Below are 26,269 nucleotides of genomic sequence, written 5' to 3'. Positions count from 1 at the left end.
AATCCACTCTCCGCATTGATGGGGTGTCAGGTGCAGCTGTGGGAAAGCTGGACCCCTGCAGGCTGCACTCTGCACCCCGCCCCCCATGTTCCCGGAAAGGCAGGGGGAGCCGGGCGCCCCTTCCTAACCCCGGGGCCTGGGGCAGGGGCTCCCACGTTCCTTCTACTTTGGGCCCCCCTCCCCACCCATGCAGAGTCCACCCCTGTCTACTGGACCACGTCTGTCAGCCTGGCTCTCCTCTGCACGCGTCTCTGTCCGGGTCTTCCCCAGGCCCCTGCAGGCAGTAGCTCACAGACCCCCCCTCCTCCCCCTCCTCCCCGCCCCCCCTGCCCCCCTTCCTGCGTGGCACAGCAGTGCCTCATCTCTGGTCTCCCTGGCAGGAGTGGAAAGGGGGCACAGAGCCCTCTGCCAGGACGGGGCTGGGCAGGCAGACCTCTCGGGAGGGGGCAGGACAGAAACGCATTTGCTAAAGCCAGTTATACAGCACTAGTAAAATGTGGAACCGTTTAAAACAAAACATGTCAAAACGTTCCTTGGCCACGTCACATACACTTGCTCACAGCAGCCCGAGGGCTTCGCACAAGCAGCGGCCCCGCAGAGGCCAGCGGCAGCCCACACTTCCCGCGGATGGGACACCCACCTATTTGTTCGATGAGGTTCCTCCAAGAGTCGGCGGGAATGGGGTGGATCCTTTGCAGGGCCTCTGTGAGCGTGGTGGGGCTGTCGGCCAGCGCCGGGCACTCCTCGGGCGTGGCCCCATTTCCCGGGGTGGAGGACGACTCGCTGCCAGGAAGAAGCAGGGGCAGGTCGGTTATTTTTAAGCGACGACGCATCTTGGCGGGCTGGCGAGAGGAACCCGCACCAGGGGCCCTGGCTAGTGGGACCCGCCGGGACGGTCCGGGAGGAGCGGCCGCAGGGGCCACCGCCTCTCCAGGCCAGGCGGGCTCCACAGGCCCTCTCTGTCACCGAACCAGGGCGCGACCGGGTGATTCATTCCCACACCAGCCCGCCCAAACCTTCATGTTTTCGGAGCCCCAGGGCGGGCGTCGGAAACTTGGCGCGCCTTGCCCGCTCCGCGGCGCCACCCGGACACCCCGACGGGTCCCGCGGCCAGGAGTCCAGCTGGCGCTGCGCACCGCGTGCAGCCCGCGGTCACACGGACCCGGTCCGCGTCAGGCCCCGGTGCTCCCGTCCCAGGGCCTTGCGACGCAGAGAGGGACGCGGAGAGGGATGCGCGCACCCAGGGCGCCCGGGAGACGGCCCGGGGGGCGGCCCGGGGCAGGGGCGGGGGCGTCGGCTGTCCTGGCCCAACGCATCCCCAGCCCCTGGCGGCTGCCGGCACCACGGGGGCCGCTGCTGGCGAGGTGGGGCGGCGGGGCGCGCGGGGCGCAGGCCGCGCGTGGCGGCGTCCCTGGCCGAGGACGCGAGCTGGGGCCAAAGACACGCGAGGGAGACGCGTGGGGGCCGGGACTGCCGCTCGTCCTCACCTGCCGGGCAGGTGTCCCGCAGCCGAGTCGCGCGCGTCGCTCTCCGAGGTGGAGCTGTCGTGGTCCACCGCGCAAGCCGCGCTGAAGGCTGCGGCCAGCAGCTCCATGGGGGCCGGCGGCCTGGCGGGCGCTGGCGCGGGGTAGGGGGCCGCGCTTGGGGCCCGGAGCCGGGCCGGGGGCGACGAGCGGGCTCCGGAGCGGGGTCGCAGCGCGCGCGGCTCGAGCCGGAGCTGCCACCGCCGCCGCTGCCAAGCGCTCCCGCGGGCGGGCGGGCGGGCGCGCGCCTGGAGACTCCCGGGGTTGCCACGGCAACGGGAGGCGGGAGGGGCGCGCGCGGCGGGGGCGAGGCGGGCGGACGCCCGGCCCTGCAGCCGGGGCGAGGCGCAACCCCGGCCCGCGGGCTCCGACTGGGGCCCGGGACCTCCTGCCTGGGCTGCGCCTCCCTCCCCCCGCCCGCGGCCGCGCCCCGCGGGGGTGCGAAGGATGCGTGGGGGCGGGCAAGCTGCGCCCTCGGCTTCCCGCCTCCTCCTCGCTGCCTGGCCAGACCCCACCCGCTCTCTAGGCGAACTTGGAAGGTATGGGCGAGGCGACCCTGGGCCCTGCGCGCCGTAGGACCTACGCCTTATCCACACCGCGCGTCCTTAGCGATCCCCCGAAGGAACCAGCCCCGGACCCTCCTCTGCTGCCCCAGGCTCAGCCTCAGGAGAGTGCGTTCTCACTGGAGGTGTCGCTGTCCTAGGGAGTCCAAGACAGACTGGGGTCTTAGAGAGCCCCTGCACCCCCGCTCCTGACCCTGACTAGGAAGAGAGGGCCAGCGCCGAGGCCTCTTCAGGGCGCGTCTGGCCACCCTCGGAGACCCGCCGGCCCTGGTGGCCCGGGATGGGCACGGAGCCTGGTTTTCCTGCCAGGTCACATTGACTCGGAATCTAAACCTTCGTGTTAGCAGCTAGTCGAATCCGCTTCTGAATACAAAAAGCGAGCAAGAACTGGAGTTGAGCGGAGTGTGAGTGGTCCCCTGCGACGAGGAAATCCTCAAGCCAACGGGCACACTCCCCCCTGTCCTTTCTGAGACCAGCCCGCCCGCTCCCCTGGAAGGGCACTGGTGACAGCGGCTGCTCGTGAGGGCCAGGGCCGTTCTGATGGGTGCCTTCGGGGGACACCAGGAGGGGAAGGGGAGGCGTCAGGGGAGCCAGAACAAAGTGGAAAGTCTTCCTCTGCACGTCCGCCCACGGGGAAATCGTTTAAATGAACAAATTCCTTGTTTTTGGATGCAAATACTCCCGGTGGGAGGGGTTCAGTTACTAGGTAGTTGGCTCTAATAGGTTCCTTAGCCAGCTGTCTAAGGCGACAGCTATGGGAAGGGACAAGAAAACTGCCCTCCCCAGGCCCAGGGCTGCAGCTGGGGGCCCCTCCTGCCCCGTGCATCTCCCCCCAGTTCTGACTCTGGGAAGGGTGCTCAGGGTGACCACAGCCCCGTCCCAACAGCTGCCACTTAGCCTTAGTTCCCCTCTAGGGGCCAAAATGGACAGGCCCTGTGACAACCTGAGGCTCTCCTCCTTCTCCAAGCCATGCCCCTCCCTGCCTTGGCTCAGTCCACTCGTCCCCAGACAGGCCACTCTGGGGCTCTACGTTTTCATCTGCTCGCCGGCCATCTGCGCCTGGGCGTCCCCTAAACACTTCCCCAGTGCACTCTGTCCCCTGAAAAAGAATATGGACTAGGTGTTTCGTCACCAAAAGGGATTTTCTGGGGAAAGAGAAAGGGTTGCAACCCAGCGCATGCAGACAGGCAAGCTAGGCTAGCCTGGGGCCAAGACGAGGGGGTATTTATAGAAGGGAGAAGGAAGTTAGGGCCCTAGAGCTTTATTATAAACACAGCACGTATTCTTCCCGTAGGGTTCTCGCATGTAGGGTTCTCGCGGTTATGTAGAGTATGAGAATACGAGAATACGGAAGCCCACGCTCCCTCCATAGACCCTCCTGACTGATTGTGTTCCCTTAAAGTTCCAGTCAGTCTTTATCAACTCACATCTCCCCACTGCCATCAGCGGCCAACCAGGAGACCAGGCAGAAGGAGAGAGCTGGTCTCCACTTTGCCTGCACCTCCTGTCACCCCACACATCACTGAGACCCCTGGACCCCCGAAGTCCTCTAAAGCAGTAACCCCCTCCTTGGCATTTGGGCCTCTCCCCGCCCAGTTCATCCTCTCTCTGTCCCCTTTGTAAACTATGGGTCTGCTTCGGTCCCTCCCCCGCTTAAACACCTGTGTTGGAATGCCATCGACTGAGGGTGAAGGCAAGCCTCATGGTACTCTACTGGGCTCTTCACTGGGCGTCCCGTTCTGTGCCACCTTCCTCGGGCCACTGTCCTCGGTGATTCTCCTGAGGCCTTGGTCTCCCCAGGCACGTTTCCGGGCTTGGGGCTTTTGCAAGGGCTGCTCCCACTGCTGGGACTCTGCCCCTCTGGGGGAGCCCTTGCTCTCGCAGGCGCAGGCTGGGGTGCACAGGGCATTCCCAGGAGGCGCTTCCCCTGTGTGACCAGCGGCATTGCCCAGCACCGTGACCCTCTGTGGATGGGGCCGTTCACCAGGGTCCGAGGAGGGTAATCACTAGGACCTGCAGCTTTGCATGGCTTCTCCACCCCTTAAATCGGATGTGACATTGAGCGAAGCTGTTACTGTCACACTTTGGTGCACCAAGGGGGAAAGATTAATTTTTTCAAATCAGAAAATATTCCAGTGGAATTACATATCTTAAGGTGAACATAATCAAATCTTCCCATTGACAAATAAGCTAAAAATATCCTCTTAATTATAAAATCAGTTTACAAAGTCGCTGAGTTCTGAAGGCATATAACCTTATGTTCTATTTTCTACCCTATTTAGTACTTATTAAGCAGGCTTATTCTTAAAAATCTTCATTTAACTGACATTTTGCTCACAATATACTTTATTCATGAAATAAAATATAAATAAATATTTCAAATATACCTGATTAACACACAGTAGGTGCTCTAAAAGTATTTGTTAAGGAATTAATGGTATGTTTTGAAAAAAACATTCAGCATTAAAAGAAAAAAAAATTTACAGACAAAAAGGGAATTACTTCTGCTAAGCCACGTCACCAAACCAAAATTTAGTTACTAACCTAACTGTAGTTTTACCCTCTCCCAAGAGTGGAATTCTAAGCCAATCAGTATGGATTTTTCTGGTCAGCACTGGTGAGGGCATCTGCTTGATAGGACCTCCTTTCTTCTCCTGGCCTGAAATAATCCAGTCTTTTAACTTCTTGGTCTCACTCTCTTTCTGTCTATAAAAAGCCTTCCATTTGCTAAAGTCACCAGAGAGCCCTTCCGGTTGCTACGTGGAATGTTGCAGATTTATGAATTGCTTAATAAAGCCAACTAGACCTTCCAATTTACTCAGCTGAATTATGTTCTTTAACATTATTTTACGTATTTTATCTAGAGATTGTTTATTTTTTCCTCTTGGTTATAAAAGGTAAATTTTGAGGGGGAAAAAAGTGGATTCTTATTTATACAGCTACCTCAGTCTTCAGGAGTCCTCATTTATGTTTATAAGATGTAATCTTATTCTGAGGGAGAACAGTTTATTTTTGTCACCCTCAAAGGACTTTTTCAGTTGCTTTGAAACCAACACATTTAAACCACATAGTCAGATCCAGCAGCAAATCCACAGAAGGCTACGGCCTCAAAGGATAAATGGACCCCGAAAATCTAGGGAGAAAGTTGGGAACAGGACAAGATATAGCCTCTCTCACTGAAGCTCCAAGAAACCCATATTTGATGGATGCAAAGATTTTTCCACAAGGAGACTTGCCAAAAGTAGATCATTCTGCTGTATGGTTGGAAGTATTTTACTGAAGAGGTGGAGGTGGAGATCTTAGTTTTGATTATAAGAATAATTTGTAAACGTGGGATTGTAACATGCAATGGAAATGAGTTAAAAACAAAGTTGGTTAGCCCTGTGTAGTAAAGCATTAATCATACACAAAGAGAAGCCTGCCCTTTGTCCTGGTCTCCCGGGAGGTGATCTCTAAGCCATCAGAATGTCATGTCTGATAAGAGTGTCTTTGCTTACTTGGGGGTGTCAGGTATGTAATAGTTCAACCTCCAGAGATGTTGAAGACAGAGGGCAGCCACCTGGGTGGCCAGCCAGTTCTAGGTGATCAAGCTCCAACAAAAACTCTGGACACCAAGGCTCAGGTGTGTTTCCCCGCTTGGCAATATCGTCACACGCTGTTGCCGGGGAAATGTTGTTACTGCTGGCCACAGCACCGTGGGGACCAGACGACTGGAAGATCTGAGTAGAACTTCTCTGGACTCTGTCCTAGGCGCCTCTTCCCTTGACTGATTTAAATATATGGGCTTTCACTGTAATAAACTGTTACCTATGAGTATAACTGCTCTCAGCGAGTTCTGAATTCCAGTGGATTTCTAAAACTGAAGGGTGGTCTTGGAGACCCCTGAACTCTGCAGTGGGTGTCAAAAGTGAGGGTGGTCTCGTGGGCCGTCTCCTTACTTTGCAAGCCTCTAGTCTGTCTTAGAGTACAGCATCCCTCTCACAGCCTTGTTTCCCTTGATCTCTTTTTCCTCTCCCTCCGTCTGCCCTAGACACAGCTGCCGGTCAGTTTTCCTCAAACATATCTGATTCCACACACCTGCTACCTCAAGTGACTCCTCAGTACCTTGCTGGTAATTCATTGCTAATGAAGTTAATTTAACCGCCCAGGCTGGGGCCGCCCAAGTGAATGCTGGGTCACCCCCGAGAGCTCCCACGGGCCTGCCCTTTGCTCCATGAGTACTCCTGTTACATGGTTTCTCTTCCCAGCGGACTTGAGATTTGGGGGGGCAGCTATGAAGATGGCATCCACCTCTGCATCCCCGGCACCCAGCACGTCCAGGAAGCACCAGGAAGTCGATGGTGAAGGAGGAAATACACAGAAGTTGGTAGGTGTTATGCAGACATGTCCTCGATTTCAGTCTTTCTTCTACGGTTATTGGGTGCAGCATTAGCATTGCCTTTGTGTCGCATTGTGCCTTTATTTGGTCACTAAAGATGTTTCTTTAACTGACCTCTTTGGAAACTAGCAGGCGTCTAGGCTCTAGCTTGGGGGTGGTAACTGTGACCTGCTGTGGTGAGTCAACAACAACAACAACCCATTAAAACTGGACTCAGTGTTTTGGTGAGGTGAGGAGTGTTTTGTTTTTGTTTTTGTTTTTGTTTTTTTTTGACATGGTTGCTATAGGGGACGAGTGTTACAGTTTTGGTTAAGTAGGGAAAAGCCTAGAGGGATGCGGACATGAAACCTTTGGTTTAAGGAGACATGCCAGCATAGGATAGGTTTCCGTGATCATGGGGAGTAGGCACTGAGGTCTTAGCGCTGAATTGCTAAGGATTTGATATTGCTATGCTGAATGCATTTTCAGAATCAAAGACAGGTGGTCAAGCCTTGCCCCACCTCCGGGCAGGAGAGGCAGCCCGGGTGATGTTGCTTGGTGAGGGAAACGTTAGAATTTCCAAAGCATTTTGATAGTTTATGTGCCCTTACTAGTGCCCTTGAAAGGCCGGGACAAAAGGTGGTCATAGCTTCAATTATGAGCTGCAGACGACTCTATGGCCTTGAGAGAAATGCATTTCTCAAAATAAGCTCCTTGAAACGACTCATGAATGAGACACTGTAACGCTCGTGTGTTTGTTCGAAAATGTGGGAGAATGGAAGACAGCCTAGACTGTGCGGTGCTTTGGAGCATTCCCAGCCAAGAAGTCCTGGAACACACAGGGTCCAAGGATTTGGGCTGTGGGTGATGCCATGGGCTTTTGATCAGGAGGAGCATCCTAAAACAAGGGGACCCAAGGAAAAATGCTGTTATGTCCAAGATACGTTGATGAAATTTGGAGAAAATGAGATAAGAAGTTGCCTGGATAAACAGAATTTATATTTTAGGTTATGGTCGTGGGGGTTTCATATATCGTTAGTTGGAACTCAAACGGTAAGGGAGCCAATAGCCCAGTTCCTTCCACTTAGCTTTATTCATTTTAAATCACCTTATAAACTATATAGTTAGATGTAACTTAGCTCTATATGTAGTGAGTTGTATTACGTATTATAAAAGAGGAAATGATATTATTATCACTACTATTACTGTTCAGGAAGCCTGCATTTATCACTAAAATACATTCACTATGGCGATGGAGACTATATTGCTTCACCATTAACCATATGTAGCAACATCATTTAAGGTATGAAATAATAAGGAAAAAGATGTTCATTCATAAGCAAAGTAGACTTGAAGGAATAGCATGTAGTTAACAAAATTAACAACCAGAAATGATTCACACGTTGCTCCTTGAAAATTGCAAGTAACTGCAGTTTAGAGAAGTATTTTCCACAATAAGAAGTAGTATGATAACTTCTAATTTCCTATCGAAACAAACCCCTCATCCTCGACATACAGTAGAAAGAGTGTTCTTTGTCGGGTCACCAGCACTAAGCGTTTAAGGATGTAGAGTCCCATAAAAGTACCACTATGTCTTTGTTAGGGGCTGGCCACTTTATGGGACCTGTTAGAGACAGGAATGAGGTGTACCACCAGACAAAGTGCCTTTTCTGGGTTCTTGACCGCCCATCATAATGTTGATGATAACGCCTGTCTTCCCAGGAATTCAGAGCTTTTGACTACTTTCAATATATCTATTTAGAAGATTCTAATAAAAGAGCTGGGGACATCGGCGTAGAAATCAGCACCAAACAAATGAAGAGAAAGCATGGTATTTCAAAAACATGCCAGATACGCAGCCATCAGAGAGGCTTGAAAATGAACGGGCTGTGAGCTAGCTAAGGCTTGCACACATCATGTGCCTCTGGGCATCTATACTACCTTTGTGTGTGTGTGTGTGTGGGGGGGTGGCGATCTGGACCACCCACATTGTAAATCTGCAAATGTTCATACCTTTAGTAAAGAGACTCTACTTCTAGGAATATATCCTAACAAATTGTAGGAATCCATGTGAAAATATTAGCTACGAAAATGTTTGTTATAGTGTTATATATAATAGCGAAATACTTAGAGTAACCTGAATGTTCAATAATAAAAGATTGACTATAAATTATGACATATCTCTAAAGTGGAATAGCATTACAAATGATATTTAAAATATTTAATAATCAGGAAAGCTATCCATAATATGGTGAATAGACAGGCAGATTCCCAAACTGGATGGTAGTATGATCTTATTTGGTTTATAAGTCAATTTATCAAGATGGAATTTTAAGCACACACATATGTTTAAAAAAGGTCTGGAAGAATAATTTCCAAAAACACTTCTCAGAATTTGCAGTGGATTAGTTGGAGTCTGAGGGAACTTTCCTCTTTTTACTCATATGTGTTTAAAAGTTTTTCTACAATAAATGTGTCACTTATGTAATAAGGGGGAAAAAGTTACTTTAAAAAAAACATCGGTCTCTTAATTGCATAAATTTAGAGCATGAGTTTAAAGCATTCTCGCAGCCGGAGGGAATCCTAGTGAACTTGAAAAATTGGGCTGAGCTGTTTTGTGTTCTCTAGATTTACCTGGGAGAAGAAACTCTTCAATTCATTATGTAAATCTATCTTTTCAAAATCTCTTCGGCTCCCAAAAAATCATGAATTCAGATTTATAGCAGATTACTTTCTGGCATCTCTACAATTAAAGCACTTACCTGGCATTCTATTCTGCATGGTTATAAAAACAGTCATTTTCCAGAAATTCCCTGTTTCCTTCTGTAAATCTACATGTATGATTCCTAATCAGGCTGTTTCTTCCTTTTTTCCTAAAGTCATGGTTCCATCAAAGGGGTCATCACAGAAATCACTGCCTCCCATCAAAGGCAGGTCACCCGAACACTGCAGGCCCTTCCCTGTCCCTCTGCACGGGCACTTGGCACCTGTGCCGGCTTAAAATCCACCTCCTCTGTGAAGCCCGCCCCCATTCCATGCCATAGCTGGCTCACTCTTAGGATTTCGTGTAGCAGTTTGCCGGGGCTTCTCTCAAGGCTTGATCACTATCTTGGAGAATCATTTCTCTGTCCTACTGGACCGTGCACAGTGATGGGTCCCAGCCTGATTGACATCACCCCACTCGCTGAGCAGAGGGGGTCTCGTGGGCAGAGACCTTGCACACCCTAGAGGCTCCAGATGTATTTGCTGAGTGAAGGCGAAGTTGAAGGAGGCTTGAAAGCACACACATTCTTTTGGTATCATTTACCAGTGCCTCTCAGTAAATTCCAGATGTAGAAACATCTCATAAACGCTTTTCTTTCATCCACTGAATACAAACCTCCCATCCTTGCTCCTCCCTTTAAATGTGACTGCACCTTTAGCTAAAGTACTATTATTTTCTGGGTGGGGGCGGGGTGAAGAATCAGACTACCCAGCAAAGAAGTAAACTTTTGTTTCTTTACCTCCTTACTGTTCAACCCCTCTCCGAGCTGATCAGTTGATGTTTCTTTTCCTAATTTTAAACCTATGTCTCATTTTTTTTTTCCCCACGCAGTGAAGATTGCATGCTAAATGATCACTTCGTCTAAAATGTTGCTTAGCCCTCCAAGTAGCTTTTATCTGTCGCAGAGTCAGCGGGATCTCTCAGGCTCAGGGTAAAATGATGGTCCTTAATAGGTCTCCCTTGGCTTCCTAACCACCAGGGCCTTTTGTAGGTTTCTCAGAGGAGTGTCTTAAGCTCGCCAGAAATACATCCTTCCGTTTGAAATTAGCATTCGCTTTTAAAAAAAGAAGAGATTCTAACCTTTTGTCAGTTAAGTGTTTTCTCTAAGAAGTGATGGATTCTTACCAAGAGAAAGGAAGGTCTTCTTGACACAGTGAGTCAGAGGAATGACAGAACAAAGTAGGAAAATTCCTTCCTGTTGCGAACACCTGAGCATATTTGAGGTCCCTTCCTTACCCCAGGGTCCTCACTGTCCGCATTTGACACACCGTGAATCCCCATCAATTATGCACTTGCCTTTTGGAGAGCTCTAAATTTTCTGGATTGACGTTCACTGTTATTACCAAATTGAAAATCTTCAGGGGAGCCGGACACTCACAGATTGCTGAGGGGAGAGTAAAGCTGTCCCACCTCAGATGGGAGGGGCTTAGACCATACCGAGCCAAACCGCGTGCATGCGATGGGCTGAAGGTTTGTGTCCCCTCAAAATTCACAGTCTGAAATCCTAACCCCCAAGGAGATGGCGTTGGGAGCCGGGGCCTTCGGGAGTTGATGAGGTCATGAGTGTGGGGCCCTCATGAATGGGGTTAGTGCCCTCATTGAAGCAACACCCAAGAGATCCCTAGCCTTGGTCTTGGATTTCGCAGCCTCCAGGACTGTGAGAGGTCAATCTCGTCATTTCTAAGCCACCTACTCTGTCGTAGCAGCTGGATCGGACCCAGCAATTCCATTTCTAAGAATTTACCCCGAGGACACCTCCCGAAATGATACGTGCGAGGCCATCCATTCACCGTGGCCTTATTTTTGAGAGCAAAACATGGGAAGCCTTTTACACGTCCGTCCAAAGCCGGGCGGAAGGCGTCGTGGCGTTGACACAGGAGCCGGGCGCAGCTGTGGGGAGGAGAGCGAGGGCGGCACTTCGGAACCGACGCCGACCCAGCCTCAGCCGGACGTGGCCACGGCGCGCGGCACGTGGGCGGAAGGAGGCGCCGTCGGACAGTCACACGCACTTTCTCTCCCCCGACGAGAAACACAGGAAGGGAAAAAGAGAAACGAGTAACGACGGGTATTTCCGGAGTAGGGGGAGAGGGCGAAACTTTTCTGAGGGTACCTTTTTTTTATAGTTTTGACTTGTAAACCAGGCAGATGTTTTACATATTCAAACAGTTTCTTAAAAATCTAAAAATATGGGGGAAATGTCCAACCCTGTAATTAAAAATAAACTGAAGCAGAACTGAAATAGTTATCAAACTGATAACATGACCACACTCGAAAAAACTAATTCAAGTAATTTTTGAATTAATAACATTAATTAATAACATCTCCAAGATCTATTCTAGGACTAAAAAAAGCAATCTGAAACTTTACTTAGTAGGTGTGTGAGTCGAATTATGCCCCTTAAGAAGTCGTGACACCTGGTACCTGTGAATGTGACTCGATTTGGAAATGGGGTCTTTGCAAGCATAATCTAGTGAAGACGATGCTCTCCTGGATGAGGGTGGGGCCTCGCCCAGTAACCGGTGTCACCTTAAGAAGAGGAATTTGGACCCAGAGCCTTAGAAACACGTGCACAGGAAAGTGCTATGTGAAGATGTTGGCAGAGATCGGAGGGATGCGTCTACGAGCTAAGGCTCGCCAGGGCTTGCCAGCAGCCTCCAGAAACCGTGGCAGAGGCATGGAACAGGTTCCCCTAGAGCCTTCAGAGGGACCACCGATGCTTCGACTTTTGACTTCCGGTCCCCAGAACCGCTTTTAAGCCATCCGGTTTGTGGTACTTTGTTACCACCTAGGAAACTACCATGGTAGATTTGCTATTGGCTGTGGTACGAGGAGAGTGAACTTCTCCCGTGTGGATATGTAGAATAGAGGAATAGCCTCCACTATACTGACGTCGAGAACCAGGGTCCCTGGCGTTAGAAAACAGAGGTGATGATATGGAATGGGGAGAGCGAGGCACAAGGCTGGGTGCTGGGCTGGCATCCGTGTGAGTGCTCACACGTTTCCCAGCTCTGTCCGCAGGAAAGTTCCAGAAGCAATGCCATGCCACCGGTGATGAGCACGCAGAGCTTGGATTCTGTATATTACCTACACCTACAGGATCTAGGGCTCTTTTAAGAAGGGGCTGACTCAAGGTCTGGGATACAGAATATATATAAAGTATCTTGCTGTGTCAGCGGGCAAGGAAGTGCTCATCGGTGGAGGGATATTTCAAAGGGACATAGTAACCAGCTTAAAGGGGCTTCTACTGGCCAAATTTACGGCAGTTCGAGCATCAAAAGGAACGTGACAGCGTTCCTTGGACTCAACACATTAAATTAAACAATAATGAACCACACCATGCATCCAGAGTGGTATTCAAAAACAAAATTCCCAGTGCGATGGTTGCTTCGGGAAGGATCAGCAGAGCATGCTAAAAGCCATCAATGGAAACGTTAATAGGAAAGAGGATATGAACATGGTCTCAGCTCATCACTTTACCGAGAACTTGTTAGTTGCAAAAGGAAAAAATGTACCTTAACTCTGGAGCGATCTGGCAGCTTTCGAATAAACCAAGTGATCAAATTTAGCATGAGGCATACTGGGCCCGCCAACATTCGCGCCTCCTGACGGGATGCAGTTTGAAGGCCCAGGATGCATCCTTGCTGGAAACGATTTACCTGGAGGGGATCAAGGGTCTAGGCCTCGCTTCCAGTTTCAAGGAAACACAGTGAGTCAGGGAGAGATTTAACACACTGCAGTGCGGAGCAGACAAACCCACATTCTGCGACGGATAAGCCTGGGGGTTATCCAAAACGGGGCGACCGTTCAGGTTACAGGCCCGCAAGTGCAGTGTTCCAACTTGATTAGGTCTTGATTCGCAAACCCCAGCTTTACAATACCCTCTGGAGGCGATTGGGGAAATTCGCATGTAGACCGGTCATTCCGCAGATTACGGAATGAGCGTGCGTTTTTTAGGTGTGATAGTGTCATTGCGGTTACGTGGGAGTTGTTGGCCGGACATTTGGGGGTGACGCATTACGATGCCGGCAACTCACTTTCGTGTGGTTTAATGGACGTGGAGAAGGGCGAAATAAAATACACATACAAGAGGCATGAATTTTTAGATCTAGGTCGAGGGCATGGAAGAGTTCATCGTATACTAGTCTTTCAATTTTTCTATATGTTTATGGTTTTTTTTTTCCTTTATAAAAAGTTGGTGAAAAGGAAAAAAAAAGTTTTCAGAGAAATAGCTCATTTTGTTTATAGAAATCTATTAATGGTCAAGTTTAACTGTAGTCAGATGTAAGGCGTAGAACAATGAGTTTGGGATGGCGTAAACGCTGAAGAAATGAGGCGGCCTCTGCCAGTCACCCTGCCACACTCAGGAGCCCTGGGGTGCTAGGACCTGCGGGAACGTGAACCCCAGGAAGGCGGAGATGTGGGTCCCCTGTGTCCACTGCCAAACCCCCAGTGCCTAGGGCAAAGCCTGGATCACAGCAGGTGGTCAAAGGGGCATCCATCTTATGCAGTGACGTGCAAATAGCTCAATGATAAACCTCCTTGTCTGATTTCTGATCATTTTTTTCAGGATAGACTCTTTTTTTTATTGCTTTTCATATATTTCATGAAATTTTACAGTAGGCTGTGCCGGTTTATACCCAACTAGTATCTCTCTCTGCACTGTCTCCATTATGCAGTGTTTGAATTTTAAGCAGTTTGCCAATTTGATACATAAAAATGATACTCTTGGTCTATTTTGCATTTCTTTACTTGTGAAATTGATTTTTTAATTTATGATCATTTGTATTCTTTTGTGAACCATCTTTTCCTGTCGTTTGCTCGTTTTAATTTTAGGACGTGTATGTTTTCCTAACTGGTTTATAAATACAGCGTGAGGTATTGTTTGCATGAGTTAGTTTTTTTTTTTTTTTTAAATGTGGCTCACTTCATAGGTTTTCCTATGAAATAAGAATCCTAAAATAAATTATTTTACCTTTTCCTAAAGGATTACGAATCAAAGTATCAGTGAGGGCTGACAGGTGCTCAGTGATGGGCGTGGGGTAAGCTCTGCTCGCCGCCCCCCACCCCCCGGGATTCTAGGCATCACTTTCCCACCGGAGGGTGGGGCAGGGAGCTGGGCCGGGCAATGAGGATCTGGGGGCCCGAGAGGAGCCCCCCAGGGTCCTTCAGCTTTACAGAAAAGACAACCAAGGGGCAAGACCTCTCCTTGGGGACACACTGTTCCAGGTTCGGGTCAGAGGGGTGGGACTTGGGGGAGGTTCTTGGGTCCTGACAGCAGCTGCGACCTTGGGTCACTTTCGGGATGTCCCCTCCCACTCCTTGTCCTCCTGCCACTGTCACCTTCCAGCGCAGACTCGCCCTGTCTGCCGGTTCAGGCTCTACGTCACTAACACATGGCGGACTTCCACCGCATGCCTCAGGATGAGACGCAAGGCAGGGCCGCTGCCAACTGTTCAGCGATGAGTTTATTCCACGATCTGCAAAGCCACGACAGGCGATTGGGTCTCAGTGCCGTGGTGACTTCAGGCACGTGGATGACTTCTACTGACTTCAGACGTTCGTGACATGGCAACCCCAAAACATCAAACAATGAGGTGCTGATAATAGTATACCATTTCTGAAAAAGCGCACTTTTTGAGGGTATATCATTTCCCCTTTATAGTCTCCGAAGGATTTATTGGATTGTCTTTCACATGTAGAGGCCTAGTGAATAATTTTCGTAACATCACCGGATGAACTACATATTTAAAGTTGTAAACTTATATTTTCTTTGTTTAAAAGTTAACTAATTATAGGAATGGAAGACTTTCTTTAAGCATTTGATAACTTTATGGGAAAACTTCAGTAGGACTTAGCATCTTTACCTTCCTTTTTTCAAGGAGGCTGGATGTTCACTCAGGGTACCACAGGTTGGGTCCCCCCGAGCTGAAGGTTCGAGCGTAGGTGATTCATTAAGGGGGAGCCCCCAGGAGAAACGAGGGAGCGAGGCAGCAGGAAGCAGGAGCCAGAGAGAGAGGAAATGCCGAGCAAGGGGGCAGTTTCAGGCAGAGCTGCAATTTTTTATGCTTTGGCAACAGTCGGTTCTGGCCTAACGGCTGTGTGGAGTATGTGTGTGTGTGTGTGTGTGTGTGTGTGGCGAGGGGCGGGGTGGGGGCAGGTAAACCCCCAGGCATGGGAAAGGGAGAGAGAGAGGCAGGTGGGGTAGGAGGGGCCTGATGACAAGCATTTTGCCCAGACTCTGAGGTGTCTGAGTGGGATTCGCCTTCTTCCCCAGCATGTAGAATGTTCCCAGTGTCTGAGTTAGCTGTTGCTGTGTAACAAACGAGCCCAGGACTTTGCAGCCGATAGCAACATTTATCCTCTCGCATAGTTTCTGTGGCTCAGGAATCCCACGGCTCTGGCCCCCGGTCTCGCATGGGGCTGCATCCAGCTGCTGCCGGGCCCGGAGGCTCCACTTCTGAGCTCGCTCACGTGGCCGTGGCAGGAAGCCTCCGTTCCTCGCCACCTGGGAACTTTCCTTGGCTGCCTGGCACGTGTCCTCATGATGTGGAAGCCGGCCCGTCCAGAACGAGGGGTCCACGAGACAGAGAGCCTGGAGCCCACCGCCTTCTGTGACTTCGACTCCAATGCACACGCTGTCACGTCCACCTGTCAGTTAGAAGCGGTCGCAAAGTCCAGCCCACACTCCTCGGTGGAACGTGAGTCTCAGGTGGCGGGGTCACTGGAGGTGACCACGTCTTGGAGGTGGGCTATCACATGCCCTGCCAACGTTTTTTGCTAGAAGTGTTTTGAGGACAATCAGTGCTGCTCTCCCATTTGGTGAGTGCGACACTCCCCAAAGCAAAGACTCCAATGTTGACAAGGACCCTGGACCCTTTCGGGGTTCTTCTGCTGTCCTTTTAGCCCTCTCCAGGGGGCTGCGTCGTCCCAGGCACTGCCAGGCAGGCTCTTTCTGTGAAACGCGTCACCTGTGACTTGACGGTCTGCCTCGAACGCCAAGTCCGGCACCTCCTTTCTGTAGCTCACACAAGTCCTCTCGCCCTGCCCCCACCCCCCTCCAGGGCACGACGGCCTTCTCCTGGCAGACAAGCAACTTTGCAACCTGGGAAGACCTGAATCCTGGTATAGTAATTAAACTCAGCCCAAATAGAGCATGCTATTATTCTGCAGTGCGGGGTCAAGAACTCTTCGGAGCTTTTAGAGTTGCGTGACTGGCAGTGGCAGGATTTGAGGCTGACAGCACCAATTACCCGTGTCAGAGAGAAAAAAGGAACTGGGGAATGTCTGGCACTGCCTTTCAGGGTGCTGCAGGCTCGGCTGCTCTGGGGTGCCGCCGCCGTGTCGGGGGGCCTCTGTTTTCTGCCTCTGTAGCCCACACTTCCTCTCCCCCATTCTCTATGTGTGTGGAAACCTCAGTACATTGTTTATGGGCGAAACGCGTCGTTTCTTCCATGGGTGACATGCTCAACGGCATTGCTATCGTCAGTGTAATAGAAAATTTGGGGCGGAGAGCTTTTTATAGCATCTTTTAGCGCAAAGCCAGAGGCAGGATGTCGAAATGAAGCTCAGTGGAGGCTTTGCTGCCAGAACGAACGTTGGAGGAAGACCCTGCGAGGGGCCAGGGCAGCCCAGGGACTAGAAACCCAGATGGCTGAGGGATGAAAGGGTTGATGGGCTGCCAGGCCTTCATCCGCCCTCCCGAAGGGCTCTGCTGGAGACAGGCAGGACTCAGCCTCAGGCAAGAACCTGGACTGAGCATGCTCGGGATAGCGATTGAGACGGAGCTTATGCTAACAGAACTGGAATTATGAATATAAACTCCAAGCGTGCTACGTACGAGAAATGTTAACATAGGAATTGCAGTGGGAATCCAAGCTATCCAAACTCCGACAGGCAGCATTGTTTTAAATGCTTTCTGTGTGTTCCTTCATTGGGTTCTCACGGCTCTGCGGGATAATGCCTACACATCTCAGGGATTTCTTTGCTCCTTGGCATCTACTTTATTTTCTTCAACATTGCTTCCTCCACCATGTGGAACAAAAGGGGGTTCCGTAATGAAACTGACGGGTCCAGCGATGGAAAGTCACCTCACAGGGCGGTAGAATCGTAAATCCCTAACAGGGCAGACGTGGCGGGGAGTCACGTCCCCCGCCTGCAGCGTCTTTAGTAAAAGGTTATCTTTGCCTTAAGCAAGCCCCGTCCATTGTTTTTGTGCATCCGGCTGGATACACTTTCGAAATAACCACCCTGGAGAGAGCACATGGCGTTGTCAACTGTCCTGTGATCTATCTGCTCGCCCGACCTCGCCTTCTCCCACCTTCCCGTAATCTTCCTCGCGGCCCCTCGCTGACTCCAAATGCGTAAAAGAGGCCGCAAAACTGTCATTCTCCCGAGCATCTGAGATCCTGCTTCCCAGCAACTGTCGTCAGTTTGGCTCAAGCAAACTCACAAACATGTCCTGCCAGTTAGGATGTGTCTCACGTCGACAGGCAGGGGATGTGGGTTGCAGGATTCCCGGGAGAGGATGTATCACTGCATCTCGTGCTTTCTGTTGATGGCTCCCACAGCGACTGCCATGCTCTCCTAATCGTAGCTCAGTTCACTTCACATGGCAATTTCTACAAGGAAATTGTGTGATTTGCCCATCTGTGTTTCCGGGGTTTGTATTTTCTTGCGGGCAAGCCTTAGAAAGATGACAGATCGCTCGCCTTCATCGGCTGGCCTTTGAAAAGGGATTAGCGCGTCTACCTCTTGATATTGCTGGTTTAAGTCTCAAAATGAATGAATAAACGAATGATAAGTAAGTAAGTAAGTAAATAAATACATACATACATACATAGATAAGGCCAGAGGATGGTTGGCATACGTCCATTAATGAAAATTAAGAACACAGACAAAATTCTCAGCATCGCTGTCCCCTGCGTGAGTCTGCACTAGGAATATGCAGTCAGGGCCACCGCTCTCTCCATGGAGCTCAAATGGGGTGATGGGGGCCGGAGACCTTTCCGAGGAGGAAAGCGTCAGAGCCGCACAGCTGAGGGCTCCCGGACCGTGGTCTACGGGGTATCGGGGCTTTCTAGGAAGCTACCGGGGGAAGTGGATGCTACATGTCCCCCTGCGTCACCAATAAGGGGTTTTCTGATAGAAAGAAGCACCCAGAGCAGAGGAGCTGCTCAGTAAATATTCGTTAAATGAACGAACACGTGAAGGGACGCCTCTGGTTCGCGGGGCTGAAGCATCCGCCGAGAGCAATGATTTTACGTTTCAGCTGACCACAGAAGTGGTTCGCTCCCCCTACCAATAAGTGGGTAGCAGAAAGGGTCGTCTGCACCGCCCGGCTCCAGGGGGCGCCTTCTGCATCCATGGCGGCGTGAATGGTGCCCTCTAGAGGTGGGGCCTGGAATCACAGCCTCAACTTAAGGGGAGGCATGTATCCACATCATTCATTCCTTCATTCCTTCATTCATCAATTGCCTTAGGCCTGGAGATATGACAGTGAACAAAGACACAGCCCAGCCCTCGGTCTAGGTATCATTTAACAGAAAAGATGCGCCACCTGGAAATTATAAATTAGTACCTATGATGGGACTAGAACCTGGTGCTATGGGAGCTCGACAAAAAGGTTTCTAATGCTGCCCGAGGCAGGACGTGTGAAGGGGGCGTAGTGATCAGGGAAGGCTTTCTGGAAGAAGCTCAGTGAGACCTGAAGGGCGAACAGACCCCACCCGAGCCGCGGAGGCGGGTGGGGGCGCAGCAGGAGCAAAGGCCCTGAGGGGCGAGCACGTCCGAGCCACGGAGACGGGGCGGCAGGCGAGGCGCGTTGGGTGCCGGTCCCTGCTCCCGGCACGTGACAGACATGAGCTGCTGTTTCCTTCTTACCCATCCCTCCAAGGAGTTAAGCACAAGTGTCGTCTCCACCTTAAAGGTGAGTCGACCGAGTCAAGGAAAGGCTGAGTGACTTGCCCAAGGTTACGCCTAGTAATGAGGGAGCGAGAGCCAAGCGCGGGAGTCTGGGTCAGACTCCCCTCCAGACGTGTGTGTGTATTTTTTTTTTTTTTTAACTTTTCCTGAACCATCGGAGGCTCAGTTGCTGACCTGATACCTCCTCATCCCCCAACACTTTTCAGTGGGTTTTTTTTCCTGCAACCAAGGCCTGGCTCCTACATAATGAAAACACCAGCGGCAAAATCGGGAAGTTAATTCTGGTGCGTTATTGCCAACGAACACTCAGAATCCAGTCGGACTTCCCCTGTTGTCTCAATAACGTCTTTTAGAGCAAAAAGGTCCAGTCCAGGGTCACCCGTTGTGTCTAGGCGTCTTCGTCGTCTTCCAGTGTGGAACGGCTCCTTAGTCTTTGCTCGGCGATTACACCCTTGACACTCTTCAGGCCAGCTGTTTTGCAGACATTTCCTTGATTTGGGTTTCCCTGATACTTTCCGTGATTACATTCAGGTTTTGTTCCTTGGGCAGGCTTGTTTAGTTTGGCGGGGTTTTGAATTTATAAACGTGAAGCCACAAGGACAGAGGCAGTTTGTGTGTGTTGGGCCCCAGCCGCGTTTTCTGGTTTTCTATCTGGTGCTTGTCCTTTGTAGTCTGAGGTGACGGAGGCTTGGGAGGACTAAGGACCGATCGACATGCTGGTATGAGGGTGCCCCGGGACTCAGCCCCGCTCCGAAACTCTCTAATGTCTTCACTGTCTGAGGACCCTCCTGGTCACAGCAGGTTGGGTCTTGAAGGCGAGAGAAACAGGCTGCCCAGGTCCACCCTCCCTGGCTTCCACATCCCCCCCAGAGCCAGCCGATAGGTAAAAGTAAAATTTTTTAAATTAAGAATTTAAAAGAATTAGAAAAAAAAATGTGGCCAATAAGATACAAGATTATGACTAACAGAAGAAATGGAATAATTAACATTATGCATAAAAGATAATAGAATCAATGACATAAAGTTTAAGAAACAAGATGAGGTTACTGAGAAGTTATGGCTATAGTCTAGCAAACAGATAAAAAGCCATTTAAAGGATTATAGTTAAAAAGAATCAGGAAATAAAACAGTAAGTTCAAACTCACGAACCCCAGAAGCTTAGGGATTTAAGTAAAAATGAAAAGATAAAATCAAGGGGGAGAAAAAGGAATTGACATTAAAACAAAGCCAGAAACACTAAATTTTAATAGTGGTAATAATTATAAAGGTAAAATACGAAAAGAAAACATTTAAAATGTGATTAAAACAGGGAAAATAAGGAAGGTAAAAAGGCAAAGTAAGAAAGCTTAAAAAATTAAAAGAACAATAGGTAAAATAAACTAGATTAACAAAGTAAGGCAAAATAAACCTAAACGAACCATTTAACAAGTAAGAAGGTGTCAACAGTTTCAAACACTAAAGATATAGTTATGAGTAGGTAAAATCCATGTGTCAAGCTTGGCCTGACGCCTAGTACTATTACTGTTGTTATTTCAAATGTTAAAGCAGTCAGCCAGTCTAAGATCCTGACCCCTTAAGATCTGAGTTCCTTGCAAGTTTCTGAGCCTCTGACCAGTCACCTCAGGGGCATGGCTGGGAGGAGGGAGAGCTAGCGGTCTCACCTAACTCAGGGTCACACCTGAAAGAGCCATTTGTCCTGCAGGCCACATCAGCAAGGCCTTATGGGAGGGTGTGGGGTGGGGCACGATGGACAATATGCTCCTTCAACTTCCCAAAGAGGGACAAAGTTTAGAACTGCTGAAAATAAGAGCTAGCTGTCAAAAGTATACGAAATTAGCTGCACGAACTGTGAAACATAACTAAGTCACAGTTATATTTGTTCTGAGACAGTGTGAGAATAGTAACAAAGTCAGAGATAGAACATCCAGACCTCTGCCATCACCATGACCGTTCAACGGCCCAAGACCGTTCAACGGCTCTAGAGCCCTTGCTGGTGGTCCACGGACTGGCTGGGCCTTGCCAGGGCCTCCGCTCATAAAGTAAAGAGAGGAAACTGAGTTTTGATGCTCCATTCGCATTTCTGTTGCCGAGGGCACTGGTTCTCCTGTCTTACTGGTGAGGGTAGAGAAGTGGGTTATCTCCAAAAGGCAGTTGAGCAGGCAGATGTCTCCAAATAAGAGACGGTGCATTCCTGCCAGGGATGCAGGGAGATTGACCCAACCCTGTGGCATTGCGACCTGGCTTGTTCTGCTCAGTCCCGGGCCAGTATTGGGCCAGTCTGCACAGGTGTGCCTTCAAGAGGTCTTTGAGTTTCCAGGTTGCAACCTCTTTCTAGGGAATCTGCATTCATTCATCCATCCATCCATCCAACCATCCATCCATCCATCTACCCATTCATTCACTCATTCATCAACCATTCATCCATCATTTGCAAATATTGAGTGCTTCCAATGTGTTAGCCGTGTACCAAGTGCTCAGGAGGCAACCAAACTTGCCATGGTCTTGCTTCAAGGAGGCTACATCCCGGGCCCCCTTGGATACCATGATAAGAACTGACGATTCTGCCCAACCTCTTGGCAAAAGGGGACCTGGGCAGGAGGGTGGAAGGTTGGGGGGGAGGTTCTGAGGGTCTCTTTACTTCAGCTCTTGCCTTTTTTTTTTTTTTAAATGGCTTTCAAAAAAAATGAACATGATAAAAACTAAACTCTTATTATGGAAAATTTCAAACATATGCTAAAGTAGACAGAAAAGTAGAGTGAACGCCCCAAACACTTATCACCAGCTTCGACAGTTAAAGACTCCTGGCTTCTCTTCTTCCATCTCAGCTCCCACCCACTCCTTCCTGGGCATGGATTATTTTGAAGTAAATCCCAGACATCATATCATTTCATCCAAACTATTTCGGAATGTATCTCTGAAAGATATGGGCTTAAAATCTAACCACGATACCTTTACATCCCTAAAAAATCAACAATTTTTCTAACTTCATCAAATAGCTGATCCATGCTCAAATTTCCCTGACGGTCTTCTAAACCTCCCCTCGCACTGTGTTTGTGTCAAACACAGTTCGAATAAGCCGACACATGGCGACGGGAGACACTGCTTTCGTCTCTGCATTGGCCCCTCTCTTTCCTGTTTCCTCCTTGCGCCTTGCTGAGAAATCGGGTAATTCGTCCTGTTTGTATTTTGCTAATCGTATCTGCGCCGTGTGGTTTCACCTTTTCCTTTCTGTCCCGTACTTTCTTATAAATCAGCAGATTCAGAAAAGCCAGGCTGCGTTTCTTCAGCTCCTATTTTGCTCCAAATGACTGAGTAATGGCGAAACCCACTAACAGTTTCTTTGAGTCACGGAGGCAGCCCCCAGCCCACGGTGACTCAATGTTTGCTTCCTGCATTTCCAGATTGTAAAGACTATAAGACACTCCCAGTAACAACCCAAACTCGCGTGTACGAACATCTGACAGGCTGCCCCCAGGGCTGTGGTACATTTCCCACGAAAACACTTACAGTTTCCCACGTGGAAACTAGGCCTTGCCCCGAATCAGTGTGCAAAAGACACCGTGTATGCACGAGTCGTCGGTGGCTACGACAGATTTCGTGGCAATGACCGTGTTGGAGATGGATCCAGGGATCATAGTCACAATATTTAGTAATCGAGAAGGTCCGATGGGACCAGCTGGAGCAGAGCTGGTCACACTTCGTGAGGTCGTATCTGGCTGCCCCACTGAGTCAGTCCGGGGTGACTCACATCTAACGCAGGTTGACCATGTGTGGAACGATGAAGAACTCCTGCTTCGCAGGGGAAGACTAAGGTGTTTTTTTGTCGGAAGTCAGTGAAAAGTATTTTAAGAAGCATCAACCTGCTTGGTTCATGCAGAAAACTAGCCCCATGTAAAATTCCATTATTTATCTATCATTCATTCATTCATTTATTCATTCATTTATTTTTATGCCTAGTCTTCCTAGGTGGTCTCCCATCCAAGTACTAATCAGGCTAGACTCTGCTTAGCTTCTGAGGTCAGACATCAGGCTTGTTCAGGGTGGCATGGCCATAGACCTTGGACTGTTGGACTGTGGCTCTACTGGGGTGTGAACTCAGGACCTTCTGCGTGTATAGTAGACATGCTAACCGCTACGCTATGGAACCACATCCCCCATGTAAAATTTTTTAATGTAGTTTAATTTTATATAGAAACATCAATTACAAAAGCACATGTTTGTGCTCTATTCTGTGTTTGTGTGTGTGTGTGTGTGTGTGTGTACCAATCTGGTACTTTTATGGTACGAAGTGATTTCTGGCACTAGAACCTGGGATTTATCTCTTATACTTGGATTCTGCGGCATTCCAGTATCCTTACAATACCCCACCCCGAACTCGAACACATTTGAGTGACTTTCTGATCTCTGCAAGCGAAGCAACAGTGACCGAGGAATGGGACAAGGTATCTACTCTCACTGTTTCTCTTTGGCGTCATCATGGAAGTCCTCATCAGTGCCGCTAGGCAAGAAAACACAAGTAGAAGGCAAGGAGATTGGAAAGAAAGGACTAAAACTGTCTTAGTTCACAGATGGCAGGATTGTGTGCACAGAAAATCTGAAGGAATATACGAATAGAACTAATAAGTGAATTTGTCAAGGTCATAGGCTGTTAACTGATCATGCAAAAATTAATTGTTCTTAAACAGACTTCCCACAAACAATTGAAAAATGAAATTACAAAACAGTGGCATTTAAAATAGAATCGAAAGCATTAAATACTTAGGAAGAAATGTAATAGAAATATGTACAAATCTTCTGTACTAAAATCTACAAATTATTGCTGGATTAATTTAAGGAATAACTAAATAAATAGAAAGTTAAAACATGTCCGTAGATCAAACAATTTAAGGTGCCAATATTCAGGTGTCGATGATCTCCGAATTTTGTATAATGACAATGCAATCTTAACCAAAATCCTAACAGATTCCTTTTGGAGTAGACGTTGACAAACTGATTCTAAAATTTATACGGAAATGCAAAGTGCTTAAAATAGCCATGATGATCTTAAAACAGAACAAAGTAGGAGGACTTACGCTAGCAGATTTTAAGACTTAGCATAAAGCTACAGTTATTTAAGACAGTGTGATGTAAGCATTAAGGAAGACAATTAGACCAATGAAACAGAATAAAAGTCTGGAAAAAAACCTGTGTATCTGCAGTCAGTGAAATTCAAAAAAAAAAAAAAAATACCAGTGCAATGCATTGGGCGAACATAAGGTCTTTGCAATAATTGACATTAGAGCAACTCTTATGCATACGGGACCATAGACCTAAGTGGGAAAGCTAAAAGTATAAAACTTCCATAAGAAAAACATAGGAGAATATATTTATGACCTCGAAGTAGTTATATATTTGTTAGGACAGAAAAGGACGATAATTTTTTAAATGATAAATTAGTCGCCATTGAAATAAAAAAATTTCTTCTCATTAAAAGATAGGAAAGTCGAACGATAACCCACGAATGGGTAGGAGCTATTTGCAATGTATATATCTGACACGGGACTTGTATTCAAGATATATAAGAAATCCATGAAATTAAGATAGATAGACAGATAGATAGATAGAGAGCAATGACGTGAATAGAAACTCCACAACAGAAGACACACTAATGGTCAATAAACATACGAAATAGTGTTCAGCCTCATTAGTCATCAGGGAAATGCAAATTAAAAACACAGTGAGAAACCACAATATCTTAGAATGGATACAGCTACGAAGACTGACTATTCCAAGCATTAGCCAGGCCCTGGAGCAACTGAGACTCGGATACTTTGCTGGTAGGAGTGTGCAATAGTATAACCACTTTGAGAAATTTTTTGGCTCTCTCTAATAAAGTTAAATATACACCTATCTTAAGACTCAGAGCTTCCATTCCTGTGTATACTCCCCAGAGAAATGAGAGCATACACCCACAAAAAGACTCGTCTAAGTACATTCACAGCAATTCCATTTATAGTAGTCAAAAACTGGAGACAACCCAAATATTTACCAACAGAAGGATGGATAAGCAAATCGTGGTAATATTTCTGAGCAACAAGAAGAACAATCTGATGCACATACATTAATGAATCTCAAAAACATTATGTTGAGCCACATAAGTCAGACACCATAGAGTTCGCTTTGTGGTCCCATTTATAAGAAGTTCAAGAACCAGCCAAACTAATCTAATGGTGAGAGAAGTCACATGGTTATGTCTGAGAGGGTTGGATATTGACTGAATGGGGGTCTTATGAGACCTCATGGCACAGTGAAAATATTCTGTATCTTAGTCTGGTTGGCGGTCAAGTGGGTGTATAAGCATATAAACATTCGTTGCTATGGACCGAATTCTATCCCCAATCTCAAATTCATATGTTGACATCCTAACCCTTAATGTGATGGTATTTAGCTATGGGACCTTTGGGGGATAATGAAGCTTAAGTGAGGTCGTGGGGGTGGGACCCACAGGAAGAGGAAAAGACCAGAGCTTCTTTCTCTCCCTGTTTGTCATGCGAAGACACGTCGTTAAGAAGGCCAGCCATATGCCCAAGATTCGGACAGTTCGTTGTACCCTGGTCAGGTGGTCGGATATTGATGGTATTGTTCTTGGTTCTTGGGGCCTAAGCCAAATCAGAGGCAACCAGAAGCAGTTGCCCTTAATATATAACTATAAGTAAAATAGGTCCTTGTTTAAGTCAATCAATCAATCGATCGATCAATCAATCAAAGCCCTATGGACAAAGAAGAGCAGGAAAGCAGAAGGATGCCTTACCACCTGGTTCTGGGACAAGATACCCAGTCCCTACTTCCTCAACACAGATATGGGGACACTATTTCCCCGTAACCACCTAGGGATTTGTAGAGAGTGTGAAGTTTCTAAAAATTTAGCTTAAGGATAATGAGGGATGGGCATCTGGATTTTATCACAATAATACTGATAGTGTGGCTTACGAAATAGCAGAAATTCGAGATTCCCTTGGGTCAGAGATGGCTGCCGCCTCCCCTGTGTTCATTCTCCTTTCTTCCAATTTATTGGAGACCAATTTATTGGAGGCAGAAACAGACCTAGTTTAAAAAAATATATACATCTCCCAGTTTCCCTCGCAGGTAGAAGTGACCATGT

At 48.5% G+C, this 26,269-nt stretch overlaps 1 protein-coding gene across 3 annotated transcripts in view; it reads right to left on the bottom strand.

Annotated features, from left to right (window-relative positions):
• The window catches only part of NGEF (neuronal guanine nucleotide exchange factor), an 86,465-nt gene that overhangs the window by 31,954 nt on the left and 28,242 nt on the right, over positions 1–26,269 (bottom strand). For 2 of the 3 annotated variants that reach the window (XM_016134728.2, XM_016134730.2), the window contains one exon: positions 641–783. In XM_016134728.2, coding sequence (XP_015990214.2) covers positions 641–783 — 143 coding nt within the window. Of the gene's footprint in view, positions 1–640; positions 784–1,487; positions 1,736–26,269 lie in introns of those variants that run through there. The other variant, XM_016134729.2, reaches the window with a different exon arrangement.

This window comes from Rousettus aegyptiacus, unplaced genomic scaffold (assembly GCF_014176215.1).
Source record: "Rousettus aegyptiacus isolate mRouAeg1 unplaced genomic scaffold, mRouAeg1.p scaffold_m13_p_2, whole genome shotgun sequence".
Classification (NCBI taxonomy): domain Eukaryota; kingdom Metazoa; phylum Chordata; class Mammalia; order Chiroptera; family Pteropodidae; genus Rousettus; species Rousettus aegyptiacus.
Note: the sequence above shows the minus strand (reverse complement) of the source record. Positions and strands in the feature narration are given on the sequence as shown.